General features: G+C 55.0%; 4 protein-coding genes across 4 annotated transcripts; 1 reads left to right on the top strand and 3 right to left on the bottom strand.

Moving 5' to 3' along the window:
* Nucleotides 1–2,881: 2,881 nt before the first annotated feature.
* On the top strand, nt 2,882–3,696 carry BZA05DRAFT_396976 (HotDog domain-containing protein). Its single transcript, XM_051483575.1, is given in 5 exon segments — nt 2,882–2,957; nt 2,969–3,111; nt 3,180–3,218; nt 3,284–3,332; nt 3,388–3,696. 4 exon segments carry the CDS (start codon nt 3,021–3,023, stop codon nt 3,671–3,673), a joined length of 465 nt encoding a protein of 154 aa, XP_051339636.1. The 5' UTR covers nt 2,882–2,957; nt 2,969–3,020; the 3' UTR covers nt 3,674–3,696.
* Nucleotides 3,697–7,736: 4,040 nt separating this feature from the next.
* BZA05DRAFT_337350 (uncharacterized protein) lies at nt 7,737–10,777 on the bottom strand (the record flags this gene model as incomplete). The annotated part of the gene is made up of 3 exons (XM_051480850.1): nt 7,737–7,907; nt 7,957–10,384; nt 10,449–10,777. 3 exons carry the CDS (start codon nt 10,775–10,777, stop codon nt 7,737–7,739), a joined length of 2,928 nt encoding a protein of 975 aa, XP_051339635.1.
* A 1,771-nt stretch (nt 10,778–12,548) lies between these two features.
* On the bottom strand, nt 12,549–13,431 carry BZA05DRAFT_36821 (uncharacterized protein). The gene has a single exon (XM_051481581.1). The coding sequence runs from the start codon at nt 13,360–13,362 to the stop codon at nt 12,892–12,894; it is 471 nt and encodes a 156-aa protein (XP_051339634.1). The 5' UTR covers nt 13,363–13,431; the 3' UTR covers nt 12,549–12,891.
* A 1,754-nt stretch (nt 13,432–15,185) lies between these two features.
* On the bottom strand, nt 15,186–18,633 carry BZA05DRAFT_36704 (GABA permease). Its single transcript, XM_051481552.1, has 16 exons — nt 18,367–18,633; nt 18,295–18,311; nt 18,027–18,037; nt 17,761–17,915; nt 17,562–17,679; nt 17,415–17,487; nt 17,270–17,347; nt 17,030–17,205; nt 16,799–16,967; nt 16,675–16,734; nt 16,529–16,601; nt 16,378–16,404; nt 16,192–16,287; nt 15,943–16,093; nt 15,777–15,855; nt 15,186–15,682 (listed from the first exon to the last, which is right to left on the bottom strand). The coding sequence occupies exons 1-16, from the start codon at nt 18,459–18,461 to the stop codon at nt 15,510–15,512; spliced, it is 1,551 nt and encodes a 516-aa protein (XP_051339633.1). The 5' UTR covers nt 18,462–18,633; the 3' UTR covers nt 15,186–15,509.
* Nucleotides 18,634–20,275: the final 1,642 nt, after the last annotated feature.

Raw genomic sequence — 20,275 nt, 5'->3', positions numbered from 1 at the left:
TGGACCGCTGCTGATGGACTGTCGCCGCTGCCACTCCACCGACGGAGGCGCGTACGACAATGCAGCCATCGGGACCTTGAACCGACGGATCTTCTCGTCCGGATGACGGAAATCAGACGCTCCATAGCACACGAGCGGGGCGGCGGTGGTTGTAGTGGTGGTGCTGGTGGTGTGCCTGTAGTTGTGCTGATGGTGGTGGTGCTGGTGGTGGTGGTGGTGGTGGAGCTTGCATCGCATCAGTGGCCCTGCCAAGAGAGCGAGGGCCGTCTGACTTCATCGACGGGAGAATTCGGGTGACGAGCTGCAACTCCCGGCAACAGTTTCAGATCCCCCTACAGTCGGCATGTGCAAAACCCCCCAGGCCCCTCCATTACTCACATGAATAGGTATCTCGAGCAATCTATCACTGGAGGAATGCTCCGATTGACGGCTTCTGCCATTCAGCTCGCCGACTTTGCTCCCCGTAGGCATCCTGCTCCACATTTATCCGCTTCTGTTTCTTTCGATTTCTCCTCCGCTCGTCGTCGTGTCGGATATCTATCCACGACCGCAGGCAGGCAGGCAGGTGGACCGACATTGACAAGCCCCCTGCTCTAGATGCCCTTCGAGGCCAGACATCCTGTGCCGCACTGGGGGGCACCTGACACGATTCTTCAGCCGGATCCGCGACGACACGGTTCAGCCTGCGAAAACAACGGCTGCTGCGGGGCGTGGGGTGACATTATCTATGGTGTGTGTAAGTAGCTAGCCTAAAAACCCGATGCTCGATGCCCTCGGCCCCTAGGCACAGGTAAGTAACCAAGTCAGAAGTTGTACCTAAGAGGAGTGGTCATCGACTCGTCGTCGTCCACCAACCATCTCCTGAACGAACTTGCCGCAGTTAGCATCGTCGGATGGCTTCGCTTCCTGCTCGCTCAGCTGGAGTTTGCAGATGTGCGATTGGATGCTTCTCTTCGGAGCTCGTCGGACTGGGGAGAGACTGCACCAGGTATGCATGCAATGCGGAAAAGCGAGGGAGAGCACGGCAGTGGGTCGCGTGCTACTTCCTCTCAAGGCAAGAAACGAAAAGGAAAAAAGGGAAAAGGAAAGAAAGGAAAGAAAGTGAAAAAAGGAAAGAAAGTGAAAAAAGGAAAGAAAGTGAAAAAAGGAAACCCAATTCCATTGACTCTGCAAGCCATTGAATTCAGTGTGTTTACCGGCCTTCCCTTCCCCAAGTGCACTGCATCTCCCGGAGAGAAGGTGCTAGGATTATAGTAAAAGCATCACCACCACGGGGGGTCTTTCGTTCGATTTCCAACGACAACTGCCCGTCCCAAACCGAGAAACACCCCCACGGGACTTCTCAGACACGATCGATCGGGTTCACCTTGCGGGCACGAATCCAACTCTCCCCTCCACACCATCAGCGCAGCAAACGCCGTATATATGTAGGAGTGTGGATGGATATATAAGCCGAAGGTCCATCGACCGCGGCGCAACGAGGGCGAGAAGCCATCTGCTTTATACACACTCACACTCCCTGTTCCTGAGTGATTTCTCTCGGTGCCTACCTATTTCCAGAATTCTGGCGCTGCAAGAGCTGCAGCCGCCTATGCTTCCGTCACACACGTAGAAAGTGAGTGGGTGACTGCCATAACACATAGGTACTTTACCTACACTGTCACATGGTGGCATCCTGAACCGCATTCTCATGGATGATCGGTTGAATGTTCAATGGGTCATGATGGTCCTTAGAGTATGTAGAGTAGAGTATGGAACCCCCAATTCCACCGAACGCCGGTTCCCTGAGATGGGCAGTGCGGACGCATTGCATGGACGGACTGTCCCATGATCTGGTCCTTTCCGGGCACGAGTACCGTATGACGGTAGTTATCCCCGTGTCTGATCGAATCGAGTGCTCAATGTCCATGGCCCTAATGCTTCAGCTGCCCCGCCCTACTTTCTCCATAGATCCCCACCCCACTTCCCCCACAGATGCATTCTTCTAGACCAGAGGCCGGTCCATCTCGATCCTTGAATTCTTAATAGCTAACTACGGCCGTAGAGCTCGGTCGACGCCTGGAAAATCCATCATGATAGATAGGTACATAATCCACTCGAATCGGTTCCCGGAACTGATCCCTGGCCATCCCTGACCATCCTAATCCCAAGGACCAGAACTACGTGATGCATCACTGCTTCCCAGGGACCTGGAGAGTCTACAACTGTCCATGCTGCACTAAGCAAGTAATCATCGTACTTTAGATGTATGTACGTCCACTGGTAACTAACATGATACCCACTTGATATCTTTGTACATAGGATAAGCCAAACTATCGGTCCCCAGGTTCCCCGCATCGATCTCTCTCTCTCTCGGTGATGCCTGCACGTTACCTAGCTACCTATCTCGTGCTCGTTCGCTACCGGCCATGCCCAACGGGCCGAGAAACCAACCAGCCGCAATCACGGAGTTCCAGCGGTTCGCCCGCCCGCTGAGGAACACCGGCAACGTCGCAACGATGGTGCCCGATATCACTGTTCTCTGTTTTGTACGCGCCGGAACTCCATCAGCACGTCTTCGGCGGCGACGTCACAGGCACGCCTCGACTCTCGAGTCTACATATCCCCACACACCTCGGCTCTCGGGTCGGAGATCTCCGTGCATGGATCCCACTCTTGAGTCTCAAGGTACTCTACCCAGGGAGCTTTGCGACGCTCGAAGACGACGACAACGACAATAACGACACACTCACTCACCCCGTTCCCAATCCACCTCTCACCAGGTGTCACTCCACCCGCCCCCATCCCACGCAACAATGGCAGCACCAGCACCCTACACCCCCGCGCCGCACGCGGCCTCCATGACAAAAGTCCAGCACATCTGGGACTGGTACTTCGCGGTAGTCGAGGCGAAGCAGCTACAAGTGAGCTTACCGCCTTCCCACATCTCCCCGTACTCCGCGAACCCCCCCACGCCAATTCCACGCTGATTCCACGCTAATTCCGCGGCGCGCGGGTACAAGGACCTGGTGGACTACCGCATGATGCAGGATTTGAAGCTGATCGATGCTCGCCCGGAGGGCCGCGCTGTTTGGGAGATTACGATTCCCAGGTATTTGTGTAATCTTAACGGTATGGTGGCATCCGGGTGGGGGAGAGTGGAGGGGGATGATGGGCGCTGATTGATTGGGGGGGCGTAGGTTCGCTTCATGGTGGTGGCGCGGCTTTGTTGCTGGATAGTACGATCCCCTCTCGAAAGTGGTGGCTGCATATACGGTAGTAATGGCGTCTAACCACCACACAGTGTGCACAATGTCGGCTCTCGGCCCGCTCGCAAGCGACAAGCGCTGGGTGTGCGTTTTCCCCTCCCCCATTCCCCTCCCCCTTCACCCCCACTGACACCCTTAGCTTCCTCGGTGGCGTAACGCGCTCCCTCTCTCTCTCATACCTCCGGGACTGCGCAGAAGGGACTCCGGTAATCGTGGACTCCTATGTCCTGCAAGCCGGGCGGACGATGGCGCTGATCCGGGGCGAGATCAAGAGTCCGGACGGGAAGATTTTCTATACCGTCGCCGACCACCATAAGGTCAACTTAGGCCCCCAGCTCGCCATGCTGGAGTTCGAGCCCGAACCGAAGGGTGGGTTGGAGCCGAATACGCATTTTGTGCTCGGCGGGGGGAAGGCGATGTTGTAGATGGGGTGCGAGGGGGGAGGAGGAGAGGGGGGGGAGAGGAGGGAGAGGAGGAGAGGGGGGGGGGGATGGATACCCTTGAAGGAGATATAGAGAGGCCAGTGGCCATTGATATTTCAATGATAGCTCTTCATAGACGAGTGATATATTATGCAACCACCATACCACTTGTACTATATTGCACGATAGGTCACTCGTGCTCTCGGCACATACCCTATGTTGACCGACTGTCCCGACTGTCCCGACGGTTCATCGGCACAAGGACTCGGCCTCGGCCCGCGGTCGTCAACATAAAATAACGTCTTGAACCACCCAGCCAACCAGCCCACAGAGTTGCCTTGCAAACACTGACATTTTCACGCAGACCTTTCAGATCCTCAATTGCGAGCCACCGGCCAAAACAACACCCAAGTATCTACTGCATGGACAGTTTGTTCGTATATGTAGGTAGTTAGTCCCCATAGCCCCTATGGGCCATCAATCCGCTACGGCCACGACATTTCCGTGACGCCCCCATCATCACCATGGTGTAAGATTGCCACCTCAAGACCGAAGCGGCGGAACATACTCCCACTCCGCCCGCCCTCCAGCACAGCAGTACGTAGCTAACTACCTACTCCAGCAAGCAAACAAGCCAGCAAGCACAGCCATCTCTAGTTGCATCATATACTACGGCTACGGCCACTGCACGAGTGGCACTCTCCGCACCTCTAGAACCACCACCATGGTTCACCAGCACTACCAGAACACCACCACCACCATGACCACCACCACAACCAGCACCAGCAGCATCAGCACCAACAGCAGCAGCACTACAGCACCGCCACCACCATAAAAGTGAGGTTTACCACTGCAAAGACCCAAGGCAGCATCTCAGGGCCGCAGCAAAACGCAGAACATCGTGGCTCCGCTTCCGGCGCTCCCCACCCTACGGGTTATGTGGATATGTAGAGTAGTTACGGCCATCTCGAAGGGAAATGTTTACTGCCGCCAGCTCACCGTACTATTCATACAACACCATCATCGGGGGGTCTAGGCCGTACCTAGCCCGCGCCGAGCACATCTAGCCCGCATCTAGCCCGCACCGAGCACCGGTCAGGCTACACCGGTCAGCACCAGTCAGGCTGGCACCGGCCGGAAGGCTACGCACATCAAACAGCAGACAGCAGAGAAGGCTAGGGTCAATTCCGATCCATCCGGGGACTGGGGGGAACTGTGCTTTGGAGATTTCAGGATGGGGATGGGAGTCTAGACCCTCGCACTCGGAGCTGGACTTAGCCACAAAGGAAGCACGGTGAACGAACGAGAGCGGTCAATTGATTCCGCCGCAGTTTGAATGCAACTTCATAGTGAATGGTCAAATGGAGGGCAAGGCTGCAGCTGGTCTAGATTACTAGAGTACTACTCTACAGCCTAGCCTGTAGATGCCGCGAGGCCAGCCTTTGTGCGACGTTCATCCGTCAGTCCATCAGTCCGCCTGGCAGGCAGGCGCTTCCGCGCTGGTCGGGGGGGTATGACATCGCCGGTAATAACGGGTTACCTCCTCAGCTACCTATGAGATCTTCGGGAAGCCGTACTGGGACGTCCCGACGGTGGGGTAGTCTCAGCCTGCCTCCTCCTGCCCCTCCCGGTACAGCTGCAGCTGCTGCAGCAACAAACAATAAGCAACATGACGTCCACGGCCCGCCCCCGCTACAGCCGACTGTTCACCCTCCATCGATATCGACACCGGCAGCGGCACCGGCACCGAGGAGGTACGTAGTATGTACCACCGCTCCGCACGTAGCACTGGTGCTGTACACCACACTTCATTCGCGATCGCCAGAATAGTAGCATAGTGCCATAGCTGACCACCCATACTCTACATGTGTACCCCACCCCCAGCGCTGCCAAAAACATTCACATCGCACAAGGCTGCGCTATCTATTCCCATTCCTATTCCTATCGCCATGCCATGCCATTCCCATTCCCATCCAATTCCAAATCCCCGTCGCCATGCCGTTCCTATCGCTAAACTAGGTATGCTATGCTATGCCAGGCCATGCTATATATCGACCAGGCCAGGCCATGCTATGCTATCGCCATGCCAGGCCCGGGCCGAAAGTGGCCCGCCTCCGGCCCGGGGCGGGGCGCATGGTAGTACGGTACAACAGAACATATATACATGGAACACAACAGAACAGAGCTCAGACTCCCGCTCCCACTCTCAACGGATAATCGTCAGCTCTGGCTATCCCACCTAGCTATCCCACCATCTCCCATCTCCCGTAAATAGGCTGGGTAACTACACCGTATGGGGCGGAGTAGCTGAAGTGGAGCAGAGCAGAGCAGAGCAGACCAGAGCAGAGCAGAAGAGCAGAGCAGACCAGAGCAGAGCAGACCAGAGCAGACCAGAGCAGACCAGAGCAGAGCAGAGCAGAGCAGAGCAGAGCAGAGCAGAGCAGAGCAGAGCAGAGCAGAGCAGACCAGAGCAGACCAGAGCAGACCAGAGCAGAGCAGAGCAGAGCAGAGCAGAGCAGAGCAGAGCAGAGCAGAGCAGAGCAGAGCAGACCAGAGCAGACCAGAGCAGACCAGAGCAGACCAGACCAGAGCAGACCAGAGCAGACCAGAGCAGACCAAGTGCCCGCGGTGACGCCATTCCTCCGCCTCCGCCTCTCTCATCACCTTTTGTCTCCATCTCCACCCATACCCGTCTCCACCTGTCTCTATCCCCATCTATCTTCAGCCCTGTCTTCTAGGAAGGTGGTGGGGGTGAGTACCGCGCGGACAAAACCTCAACCTCAACGAATCCCCAGCCAGGAATCCTCAACAAAACGGAACGGAACGTGCACGTGTAAAACTTGTACGACTAACATGTAACTACATAGTGGAGTCGGAGTGACACAGCCCCCTCCTCCCCTCCTCCCCTCCTCCCCTCCCCGTTTCTACCTGCGGAATCACTGACTCCATCGCCATCGCCATCACGACGAGCACTGTTAAGAATTGTACAACTTTTCTATTCCCCATCCAGCCGTTGACACTGTCAAACACTGTCAAGACTCGAGGGAATAACTCTCAAAACCACGCATCACCGGGTATCAATTCATCAACAGTCATCTCAAAACTAGGCATCAACCGTCATCCCAACCGTCATCTCAACCGTCATCTCAACAGTCATCATCATCAATAATCGCCAACACTCACAAACACCGCAAAAGCATGCATCAATAACCATAGATTCATATTGCGCAACCAATTCTGCAACCAATTCCACTTCCATGAACCATAAAAGTATGCATAGAAAACATAGAAAACATAAAAGCCTCTAACTAGGGAATGCAGCGAAACCTCAAATCTCAAATCATCAATAAAATCTCAATGAACGCGAGGAGAAACAAGAACAACAAGAAACAATATTACTACCCCCACCAGCCCCCACCCACCAGCCCCACCATTCCCACTAGCCCCACCAGCAGCCCGCAGACCAATCCCAGACAGACCAATTCAACCGATCCACTCCAAAGACAAATAAAACGACATAAGGGACTAAAACACAAACTCCAGAGAACAAACAAAACTTGAAGGAAAAAGGAAAAAGGAAAACAAGTTGAGATGCCCTGCCTTAGGCGGACATCACCTTCATGTCCCCGTTCGATCCTCCCTCCCTAAGAAGAAAAAGAAGAAGAATCCGCAAAACCACCGTGCCGGGGGCAGAGGAAGTGAGTGAGAGGGGTATAGGATATAGCAGATTTTAAAACATAAAACAAGGCAGAAAGCAAAAGCAAAAGCAAAATCAACAGATAAAAACGCAAATGAAACTAAACGAACAGAAGCTGGTAAAGCACACAAAAACATGCAAAAACACGCAAAAACATTCCCCCCGAAAAGCTCATCCCTTCTAGCCAAACAGACTGCAATGACATGGAAGAAAGAACGCGATGACGTAGACCGCAAAGAATTAAGTAGACGTAAACCACATACCGTGTAGAACCGCCGACATAGATATGGACATAGGAAAATAGAAAAAGTAGGAGAGATAAGGAAAAAGAGAAAAAAACCCCGGAACACCGAAATGAATCGCAGAGGACTAACCAGGGACACCAACAGCCCGCCCCACCGTCAGTCCCAGTCGTTCCCTGACTACCTGTGGTTCGTTGACTGCTTGGTGAACAAAGGTCGCAACCGTCTTGCAGATGGTCCACGCCTGTGGGCCATGCGAGTAGGCCATGGCCATGATGATGAAGACCAAAACCGGAATCTGGACTAGTCAGTATTTGAAAACATCACGTGGTAGGACAGCAACATACCCAGAAGAAATACAACCGCCGATCACTCTCGATTCGCTTCATCTTGCGGAGGTGAGCCTGCTGAGCACTGGTGAGGGGCTGATCCCGACGCGTGATCTGTCTGTGGATTTCGCGGAGGTCCATGGCAAGCTCGGGCGACGCCGTGCGAGTCGGTTTGGAAGATTCCGCCTCAACTTGCACCGGCGTATCTTGTACAGGCTCGATCTTTTCCGGCGGCGCTCCACCGGAACCGTTGCCGTCGGGGTACAGCTCGTCGTAGGCAGGCGGAGCCATTTCCCCGGAAGATTCCGGAGCAGCCGGTGGGTGTAATAGCTCGGACCATTTGTAGTCGACGGCCTTGCGCTCCGGGTCCTGTGCGAAGCCCCATCTAGGCATCTGCGGGTACTGAAGTTTGGCCATTTGGTCTCGCAACATGGTTTGGTAGTCGATCTGAGCCGTTGGCAACACAGGAATATTCAGCTGTAGGTTCTGGAAGCTCTGCGTCAACTGCTCCCTCCAAGCATCCATCCACGCGATCATGAGAGGTGCCGAGGCATTCTTGCCGAACGAAGCGTCCATCGGCGGCATCATCTCGACAACCTTCTCCTGCGCAGTATGTTCCATGAGAGCGGACTTCATGGGCACAGGAATATCCTGGATGCTGAGTCTCCGATCGGCCCAGCCCGGCTCGCCATCCTCGCTGCTGTCGTAATCCAAGTCATACAAGTCATCATCATCCTCCTCGTCATCATCGTCACTGTCGGCAAAGTAGTCGTCCACGCTGCGAAGGCGGGCCATGGACATAGGCGCCATGATGGAAGACACACTTCCGGAGCGGCTCCTGCTGAAGCGAGTTTCGGACGAGACCGAGCTGCTCCTACTATGGTGGCGGGAATGAATCTGGTGGACGCTTCTAGTAGCCCTGACGATCTGGTCGGACTCTCCGAGGTCGGCAGCCGTCTCCCCGCCCCTGGTGCGCAATCCGGCATCGGCACGATTCATCAACAGTCGCCGAACGACATCCGACCGTTTGTGCAGAGCAGCAAAATGCAGAGGCGTGTAACCGTTCTTGTCGGTGCTGTCAACATAGACGCCACGCGCGAGCAGCGCCGCCACGAACTTCTGCATTCCAAGCATGCATGCTAGATGAAGCATTGTCTGGCCGGACTTGTTCCTCTGGCCCAACGTCGCAGGGTGCGGGCTTTCGTCCATGTCGATGACGTCGAGGCAGGTCAGGAGCAATGCCTCCAGATCCATCGCACGCTGGTTGCCGCCGCCATTGCGAGTGCTCTCGATCTCATCCTCTCCGACACCGTTGTCGCGTAGGATGGCAAGGGCGACCTGCTTGCTGGTACCCATCTCTCCCTTCATCTTCATGCCAACAACGGTCAGTGCGAGAGCCATCAGCTCTTTTTCGATGTCGTCGACATAGGTGAAGACGGGCACACCGATGGCTTGGTGTGGCCGCTCAATGTTCTTCAGGGTGACCACGACGGGCCCAGCATTAGGGTTCGGTGGCAGGCGGCAAAGGAGGGTGCTGTCGCTGTAACATGTCGTGTCGTTAGCAGGCAGGTCGCCGAACATGACGGTCAACCCTTGAGCGAAAGCGCGGCCCAAGATCGTGATCTCGATTCCTCCCCGACAGGTTCCCTCGCCTGGCACCACACGACTAATGAACGGACCGCTGATTTGCATCTCGTCCACGTGTGCTTGACCCTGCCTGATTTGCTGCTCCAGCGCTAGCATCCCATGTGGGAACTGTGGGCTCATCATCTGATTAGGTAGTTGATGTCTGCTAAACATGGTCGGGGTCGTTGGGATGCTATTGAACTCTGGGGATCCCAGCGCCCTGCCGAAGCCATTGCCGTTCGTTTCCACCGGAGACATCCAATTCGTAGTGTTGACGAAGAAGGCCTCATCCGGCTGAGCTATCGGGGATACGGGACCGGTATTTAGCCACTGCTGGCGCGGCACTTCTGCATGGTTGCGTGTGAAAGCCATGTTTCCACCGTCGAACTGAGGGCGGTGGAACTGCGTGGGCTCGGACGGAGTCATGGTCAGGTTCGTTGGCACCTTGCTGCCCTTCCGTCTCTTGGGTTGATGCCCTCCAGGGCTCAGCGAACCGCGCATCGGCGTTTGAGGGGAAGGCGATTGGTCCATATGCATGGGGAAGTTGATTCCGTTTGGCGGTTGGGGAGTGTAGCCCCTCAACCTCTCCTGCCCTTGCTGCGTCTGCGAGACCATGAAGGCTTGCTGCGGGTACCCTGCCATCTGCCGCGGCGGCGCTTGCACCGGGGACATCTGATCGGCGGGCATCGCTATGCTTCCGTCCGGTAGCCCCGTGGCGTTCGTGGCAGCCGTGTTCTTGTGATCGTCTGTGATGACGATGGTGCTGCTGATCGTCTGTGCGACAACATTGCCATTGTGGTCCTTGAGCGTGAAGATCACCCTATCGCAGTTTTTGTCAGTTAAAGAAACATGGGATCCATTGAATGCGGGGGAGTTCCGCTTACTGAAAACCATCCTTCTCTCCGTGGTGACGGCAGTAGCAACATATCCTCATTTGGGTTTCCGCCGCAATCGCCCTCTGCGCACCTGGGTACTGCTCGAACTGTCGGACCTGGTTGGTATTGAAGACGATGATCCGCTTCCTCTCGTCCTGGGCCCACTTCTCCTCCTCTTCGGGCTTCTTATTCTTTTTCCTGCTGGCACGCTTCCTTTCCCTGTTCATGCACTGCTCGCAGATCTGAACCGGCGCACCAAAGACCGACTTGTCGTAGTCAATCTCCTTGTCCTTCCTCGCCACCGTTCCTTCCCTGCCTCCCGAGCTCGAGCCCGACATGTCCCCATCATCCTTGCTCCTGTTCGAGGCTGCATCCGCAATGCGCTTCTTTTGCGCCTCGATCTTGTCGTGTTGGAGCTTTGTGATCCATTTGGGCACGGGATCTCCCCTCGCCTCGTACAGTGCTCGCTCGAGCTGGTCCGGCACTCCCATCGCGCTGGCACACACCAACGTCGCCTGGAGCTCCAAAGTGTCGGGACGATTCGCGGGGTGGCCGTCTTCGATGTATTTGATCTTGGAGATTGCATGTCTCGGAAGGCGCAGTTTCGACACGCCTTCGGGTGCTGGCGACATGATGAACCGTACCGAGATCTGCGTTTCGACTCTGGATTTGACTTGTGGGTCCACAAAGCCTGCTGGTCCCGATGATTTCGTGTGCTTGGGGAAGTCGACCATCAATTGGTAGTTGAAATCAGCTCCACCGCCATTCCGGGGCATCTGAACGGCCGGTTGCAAAGGTTCTATAGGCGCAGTTGGAAATGACGAAGTGTCCATGAACGAGGAAAAGTCGAAGCCCTGAGTGCCAACTGACGTCCGCGATCCAAACTCCACCGCACCATGCCCAAAACCTCCATGTCGAATCTCCGGGTTGTATTCCTTCTTGACGTGTGTCGGGGAAGCACCGTAGCTGTCGTCGTCATCGTAACCCAAGTTATCCACCTCTTCCTCCTCGTCCCTCGGCCTCTTTCCCCCCGCCGCTCGGTGCATCGGTCCATTACTCGGCTGCGGAAAGCTCATGGGATTGAACTGGTTCTGACCGGGGTACTGCTGGGGCAGCTGTCGTTGCATGTTTAGAGCGCTGGGATTTGGCTTCGGCGAGCTTGCTGCGCTGGTAAAATCGAAGTATTGCAGGAGGTTGTTATAATCGACGTCGATGTCAGTGCTCGAGTCGACAACTAGAGGCGGCTGGCCATGCCTGCCGGGCCCGCCCGAGGACATGTCGAAAATACCGTTGTGGAAACCCGAGCCCTATTCGCGCGACCGAGCGTCAGCAACAGATACAATACGGGGGGGGTGGAGGGAGGGAGGCCGGAAGCGGCAAGCATTAGTATCACACACAATTGGGCCTAAATCATCGCCCATCACAGCATCACTATCGGGTGACGCGGGCTCGTCGGACGGTGAGGATCCCCCGGAATGTGACGAACGCGAAGGCGAGGAGACAGCTTCCGTCCGAGGCGGCGTTGGGGGCTCCGGAAGGTTGAACTGTGTGGGGAACTGACAGTCTCTCAGGATTGCGTCAAAGCCGAACTCGTCGGGCGGTGGTGTGAGACCCTGGACCTGAAGATCACCGTACGGAGCTTGTACTGGATATATGGAATCGGTGGGTGGTCTGACGGAAGCTGATGCTGCGGCGGCGGATGATGATGATGATGGGAGGGTCGACGAAGGATCTTTAGCGGAGTCTTCCCAGTCGTCCTCGTTCATGACGAGCAACCGAGATTATTTTAAACTGCTTTTTCCGTTGGTTTTGAACTCTATGAGAATGTAGGCGGTGGTTGGTGGTTGGCCGATTAAGAGTGGTGGGGCGACGTAGCAAAAATCCGTAGGCCTGTGGCAGTTAAGCTTATTTTTCTTCCCTTTTTTCCCCTTTCCCGTTCCCTTTTTTTTCTTCCCTTTTCCCACTCTATTTCTCAGTCCGCCTGTGTGCCGTGTGTGTGGCTGCGTGCAGGACCTAAGTTTTCTGAGGAGAGACTCGTTGTTCTTTCTTTGCGGTGGCCGGAGACTGGCCCGTGGCTTTCGGTCGGGCTGTGGCGCGGTTCAAGGCTGAGTTAGTGCTAGCCGAGCCGCAAGGCCTACTTTACTGCTGTGTACGTGTTCGTTCGGAGACGACGATGGTGCGGCAGCGGCGGTGAGTGCTATGCTTTCCACTCAGGTACGTGCCGCGGCGGAGTTGAGCAGCGGGGCGGCGGGATAGGGTAGTGGCGATGGTGAGGGTGGAGGTGAGGTGAGGTGGAGAGGGCCTGGTCTCGGTGGGTGGGACGTGGTGGTGTAGGTGGTGGTGGTTGTAGGTGGTGGTGTTGTAGGTGTAGGTGGTTGACGATGCTGGATTGTGTACCTGAGTATTCCCGACCGGTGTAGCAGATGGGGTGTACGTGATGTGTGATGGGAGTTTAGGATACGGGGTGGTGGTGGTAGTCGTGGGTGGCCGTGGGTGGTATGTAGTTGGTGGTCACAGGGGTACGATTCTGGAGAGTGGCCGCCGAGCCCCTCGGTAAGGCTGCTGGTTCGTGAACGATTATCGATTTTGGGAGGGGGGTGGTGGTGGGTGGGTGTGTGGTCGGGCGATGGATGGATAGACAGTGATGACTACGGCAGACAGACGAATGATGGATATATAATATAGGATCTATGGGATTGATAGATAGATTGTGTGGGTTAGCTGGAAGGGAAGATGGGGACGGTCGGGAAAAACAACTGTCGCGGGACAGTCTGCAGTGTTCTGGGAAACGAAAAACAAAAACCCGATGCGAAGAAAGATTCAAAGTCGCAAGCCCGCAGGCCAAAGTCGTAAGTCGTGTGCAGGCAAAGCCACTACCATCAGTGTACGAGGTAACTAAAGTGAGCATGAAGGTACCAAGCATGTAGACAAGCAGCACACATGGAGGCTGCACACACACACAAGTTCAAGTCATATCAAGCGCAAGTCAAGTACCATATCTACCGTAGTTACCGGCCTTTTGGAGTTTTTTCCTATGTTCCTCCCATGCTTCTCGATCGACTTGTTCTTGGACACCAAGATATCTGATACATACCGCGGGCTGCCTGTCTGTCTGCGAGCCAGGACCGAACGGGAAAAGCAAAAGGGCGAGCGAAAGAGCGATTTGGTGATGCTTGACCGCTTCCGGCTTGAGCTGAACGGGCCCGTAACCCACCACCACCTTTGCACAACCACTTTGCACAACCACTTTGCACCACCACCACCACCACCACCACCACCACCACCACCACCACCACCGCCCTCCAAGCAACTTGGCCCCACCATGGCTGTCTGGCTGGCTGGCCGGCCCAGAAAAGCCACCGCCGACGCCTGCCTTCCCTGCCACCGAAACCAGCCAGCCATACATCCAGCCAGTCAGCCAGCCGCGTCTCCCCGATTACCCAATCGCAGAATCGCAGATATCATGCAAATGTAGCACAGTAGCACCGAGTCGCACATTCCCGCCGGGCCGTCGTCAAGTTTTAACTAGGCGGCATACATGTACCGTAGATAGAGCGTGAGAAAAGAAAGGAAAAGCAAAGAAAGAAAAGAAACAACAGAAAGAAAAAAACGAAAGAAAAAGAAAGAGAGACCCATCTCTACCGACTCGCGGACATGAATTGGAGACTCAAGTCGCTGGAGTCGCTGGCTGGAATTGCTGGCTGGCTGGAATCGCTGACTGGAGGGTGGGAGGGCTGTCGAATGAGAAGTCCGCGCAGCAGTCCGCAGCACAGAGCACAGAGTACTCTACTCTACGTTGAAACGTGTAACCCTCTCACGTATCTGGATGCGTGAGTGGTGGTTTTCTGAGAGGAGGAGGAAGAGCAGGACCAGGAGGAAGAGGGCTCCACAGCAAATGTCTCGGCTCTCTCCCCATCGTCCAGAGCCCAGACGTCACGAACAGACAGACAGACTTGGGCACAGCCGCTGCCGCCCAGTAATTCGTTCATTCGTTCGACCGTCCGTCCGATGTCGTGGTGAGTTCGCTGTTCACTGTCGCTGTACAATACGTAAATTGGATGCGTCGACCGGGTGCGGTGCCAAATGCCCTTTGTCCTTTGCTCTTTGCCCTTTTTTTTCTTTCTCTCTTTTTCAAGTTCCCTCCCTCTTCCCTCCCTCTTCCCTCCCTCCCTCCCTTTCCTCCCTGCCGAGCGGGGATTGGCCGAGCGGGAGTAGGGGAGGAGGGGAGGGAGGGGAGGAGGTGCGGGCGCCGGGGCAGGCAGGCAGTCCAGGCAGGCAAACGGAATTGTACGGCAGCCTGGCCGCACCCCACCGGTACTTACGGTGCTCACGGTGCTCACGGTGCTCACACTGAGGCTCTTGCGAACAATCCTCCCGATGCAGCCATCTCCTCTCTTGATTCTCTTCTCTTGATTCTCTTCTCTTGATTCTCTTCTCTTTGCGCAAAATCAAAATCAAAAGCTGCCGGTTCATCCCGCACCTTCCCTTCAGACTTCAGACTCCTCCCCCTCCAGAGCCCTGCTATTCTTCCACCCCAAGGCACACACGCATACCGTACATGATAAATTATGCAAGTCAATCTGTGCATTGTAGACCCGATTGTGAATGTGAATAACCGAAACGAAACGAAACACACCTAACGCTGCTGCTGCAGGCTGCAGGAAAAAAAGAAAAAAAGACAAAAGGAAACAAAGTACGGTATCAATCGACGTTCTCGACTGTCGACTCTCGATGGGGCAAAAGTCAAGTCAATTAATTGCACTCTTTCCTTGCATGTAGACTCCAGAGTGACTATGCGTACCGCCAGTAGCTTACTACACAGTTACACGTTCATGTGTATACACACCTGTATAAACACCATAGCGGAATGTATACCGCTCGTGTATAAATTATGTGCACACACACACATCCAAATCCACACCCACACACCTCCCATCCACCCACCGCATTAACGGGCATTCCTGCAGCCCCATTACCGCCATTTCCAAACGCGTCTTACACAAAACATAAAACCCTCATCCATCCGAAAACCCACAATACAAAAGAAAACAATGTACATACGATACTCAATCAAGCCTTTTCCCTCTCCCTGCCATCGTCCACCCCAGCAGTGGACGACGGCGGCGTGGCGTCCGGTCCTACCACGCCTGCGACGGGCGGCCCCTTGAATGCCTTTCGTCCGCGGATGAAGTACCAGCCCGCGGATATGGCGGTGAAGCCTGCGAATACGACGGATGCGTAGTCTGTAGTAACACATGTATTAACCCCGCCCGCTGTCCGCCCGCCTGCGTGTGGAGGGAAGGAGTGGGGAGTAGGGAGGGGGAGGGGGCAACTCACTCATTCCATCCGCCTGGACAGGGATAGAAACGGGCATGCAGAATAGCACCACTGCCAGGCCGATCCAGAACATTGTCACCTATTATATTGAAAACACCATTGTCAGCATCAGCATCAGCATCGCAATTGGGGTATATAGGAGGGGGGGCAGGAGTCAAGGCCGGACCATGTTAATAGCCACGCCGAACCGCCCGAGCGAGAACGGCGAGTTCTTGACGAGCTTCCGCCCGCGCAGCAGCGAGATCAGGATCGGAATCGCATACGAAGTGCTCAGGCAGATAGTCGCGACGCCGGTAAACGAGTTGAAAGCCGCAGAACTATAATCGAATTGAATCAATCAGCAGCTGTATCGCCCGGCTCGGACCTGCAGATGCGGTTCGGCCGTTTTCCAATCCCCATATCATATCACACATACCTTCCGAAATAGATCAGACCCAGCAGGCAGCACACAATCGTCGACAGGAACAGGCCATTGAGCGGGATATCCCGCTTGTGGTTAACCTGCGACCATCTTTATTTTTATGCATAATCTTCATCAGCAATGCGGGCTTGACAGCCACGAGCGTCGGGCAGGGCAGGGAAGGGTTTTTTTTGGACTTACAACCGCGAACCTGGGATGGCACCATCTCTGCACGATAACGGCAATCCATCAGCATCGGATACGCACTGCACTGATTGCGTGAGGGGAGGAGGGGTGGGGAGGGGGAGGGGGAGGGGGGGGGGGAGGGGTGGAGGGGGAAGTGGCGACGTACCGCGCAAACGCATAGGTGCACCGCGAAGCCGCAGTTAATGCGCCTACTCCGGCGAAGAACAAGATCCCCAGGACTAGATAAAAACGCAAAGCCGATCAGCAAGGTATATGCTACATCGTGCATGCGCGGACTGTCAATCTACGAACTCAAAAACAGCAGGCCGAATCCTCCACTCGCGCTGCCGGTCACGGTTTTGAACAGCAAGCCTACACATCTCTATCAGTTCTCGTCTTCGGTACGTACTCCACAGGAACATTTCCTCTCACTCACCGATGGGCTGCCCATTCGCGACGCCGAGCAGGTCCTCGACCTTTGGAAGCACAAACAGTATCGGGATAAGATATATGACACCCGTGAGGCCGGCGGCGGCCACAGACAACACCATAGCCCTGGGGACTTCCCGCTCGGGGTTCTGAACCTCTTCGCACATCGAAGCCACCTAGGTACATAGCAAGGTCAGTCGATCCAGAGCACAGAGCGGTATTTAGATAGCAGCCGAACCATGCCGTAACCGGTGAGCGTGTACGCAGCCTGAAGTAGGCCCACAAAGAATGCCCAGCCTGTCGGCCACCCGCTAGCGGACGCATCGTAATGCGTAAACACGAACTCGCCGCTCCGCCGGGTGTCGGCCATCGATAACAGAGTGATCATGATGATTACAACGCTGGCGGCGGTCCCTGTAACGATGGTTTGTAAGTCTCGCTCCAAAAGCTGTCATCGAGGTTTTTTTTGCATGCGTACAGTAGATGCAGATCTTGTTGATGGGATCCAAATATTTCGCTCCGAAGATGTTCACCAGTAAGCACACCAGCATGACACCTAGAACAGCCACAGTGTTAAAACGCAATAAAAACAAAAAGACCACGGCTTGATGGTTCAAACATACACCAAAACATCAGGACGGTCTGCCATTCATTCGGAGCCCAATCATCACGCCACAGGGCGATTGCACTCAGTATCTTTTTTCGAAGAATTAGGCGTCAGTCAGCCAAAGGCACATACACACTTAAGAATCCGGACTTGCTTGACCCACCAGTTGGCCGCCAGAGAAGTTTATACTCGTAGTTACCGTCCAGTTGCCCACCAGGGTCAACCATCCCGTTATCCACGAAGCAATCGGGGCATACTTTCTGCTCGACAGCATAGCAGACCTTTACGCAGACGGTCAGAAACCGGGGAACCATCCACAATGATCCACTAGTTAGCGGAATAGGTAGAAAGTATGTATGTACCAATAGTAGACCCCTCCCGCAGTCGGGAATACGGCACATATCTCCGCCAGCGAGGCGGCGATGCACAGCGATATCAGCGAGACCAAGACCCAGCCCCAGATGATGGTGACGGACTGGCCGTCCGTCAGGGTTATGTACATCGTAGTACTCAACCCCTAGTGAAAGCAAAGCGCGAAGCGGAGATCAGTTGATTTGCACGTATGCAATGTAGCTGGAAATACTTCAAGGTGCGGGATGGAAAACAAAACAACGGATTATGTACGCACAAATGGCACAGCTGCAGCCGGTCAAAGTTGAGTTAGCGGAATGTGACAAACAGAAACAAATAATACTCTAGAGTATTGTATTGTACATCGATGCATTTGGTGATGTGGCGTGTATCATAGATACTTTACTTCTGCACGTTCTGCACGTGTGTGGGGGTGGGGAGGATGGATATCGAGAAGAACGTTTCTGCCATGCAATCATGCACGCATGCTTGCAGAGCGATACTGGGACAGTGGAGGTGTAATGGGGCGGGGGATGACCACGAACCCATAATCGCAAATGATCTGGAGAGGAGCTATCAGCGAGGTGTTCCTTCTTCGAGAGAGAGGAATAACAAACAGTCCAAGAATCGACATCATGCTCAGGTTACGCGGAAGCTCCGCTCTGTAGCCCATAGCCGCCAGCTGGGCGTCGGCCGTCGAATCTCGTGCCATGACGTCGGTAGAGGAGGGGTGAGGAGGAGGGGGGAATCAATCGACTGCTGCTGCAAGCCCCTCGCGAATGTAGATATGTAGATAGCCTTCTGGGCGGTATGTACTCGTGGGTTTGAAGCTGCAGGCCGGGGAGAAACGCGACGATCAGGCGAAGGTGGATAAACAAAGCAACGACGTCGAGCCTTTTGCCTCCGCAGGGGGGAACACTTTGGGCAGATGTATGTTTTTTTTTCCGAGGAATGAAGATAAGCCTCTCTTCGGCGACGAGGAGGTGGAGTTTGTGGCCGCGACCGGGAGTACGTGTGATAGTAAGTAGAGCAGGTATGTAGGCAACTGTACAGAAGCTAGTTATCAGCTATCCCTGCCTCCCTGTCTGCCTGCCTCGTGAGCACCATGATCGATAACGGGCTTGCAAATATAGCAATTACGAGACGCGATGTCTCCCATGCCTGGTGGTCAACTGCCAACCTGTCGGCGTGTCCGCGAATGGAGTGGGGTGGTGGTGGGTTTCGAGCATGGACCGACGGCCAATGCAGGTGCAACCACGCAGCAGCAGCCCCCCTGGCCTTCGCCGGTGCAAGCTTGCGGGAAGTGGGGATGATTTCCATGGTAGCGGGCCAACGGAAAGGCTGGAGTCGAGATCGAGGATTCAGGAATCAGATGCTTGGGCCCTGGGGAATTCGATTCCCTTGACGCTTCGCTTTGCTATGCTATGCTCAACTACAATGATCGCCTTTGGTGGTGGTGGCTGTCTACTCTAGGTAGGTACAAAGTAATTGTTCGTGTGAGGCACCACAGGAGATGCCAAAGCCGGACAGCTACTAGTAATAGTTACAGCACCGGCCAGAAAGCCGGGGACGAATACTCTATGAGTCTATGTAGTATGGAGATCACCCGCAGAGCTCAACACAGTATTTCGGGAAGCTATGTGTTTGCCCGACTGACCAATGGCCAGGCCATCTAAAAAGCACTTTCGATGCTCCGCCGTCAGTCTGATGGGTCGGGATGATGGGCAATGGAAGACGGACCACGCCAATTAAGCATAAAGTGTTAACGATGTCCGACGTGGCCAAAGTTTGTTTGAACGTACTTGGTTAGTGGTCACGTGCGCATGACATCCAGCAGTCGTAACTTTCTCCCTATGGATTCCCTCTACTCCTGGACAACGATCCGACCTGGCAGCTTCAAACGATCGTACTCTAGCAAGCAACGGCCTCGGATTGTCTTCCTCCCTCAATCCCTCTCTCCGCCGAGCGCAACCAAACCACTACCTACTTATTCACGGGAATCCCACGGCGACTTGTTACGTCCATCACGCGTCTACGGTCCAGTTGGCAACTCCAAGTCCCGCCGTCCACTCCCACGGACTGGGAATACCCAGCCGGCGAGTCGCTCCCGTACATCGGCTCTCAATCCGTCTCATAAGCCCCGTCCCTCCGGCACACCGACCGTAACGTGTTGGCAAAAGCGAGGTTGACTCGGACCTCCAGATAGTTAAGGCGGAAGTGCTCACGCAAGTTGCACAGCACGCCGGCTGAGGCAAGCTACGATAAGGTGTCCGGGGCGATCCTTCTCCGTCAGGTTCATGAGCCATGGAGGGACAGTGAGTCGGGGACTTGGTATTCTGGTGTCTGATGACAAAGGCGTGGACCGAGCAGAAACCATTTTCCCGGAACAGGACCAACCGCCGAGTGCTTTGATGTGTTGCGAATTATCTAATCCGGCGTCCGTCCGTCGCGACCTGCAAGGAAGCGCTAGATAGAATAGACGGAGGCCTCGGATCCCAACCCCTGCGGCCTGCGGGCGAGAGCGAG

This window comes from Tricharina praecox, assembly GCF_024521635.1.
Source record: "Tricharina praecox strain CBS 144465 chromosome Unknown BZA05scaffold_11, whole genome shotgun sequence".
Taxonomy (NCBI): domain Eukaryota; kingdom Fungi; phylum Ascomycota; class Pezizomycetes; order Pezizales; family Pyronemataceae; genus Tricharina; species Tricharina praecox.
The sequence above is the reverse complement of the archived record's forward strand: the minus strand, read 5'-3'. Positions and strand labels throughout refer to the sequence as shown.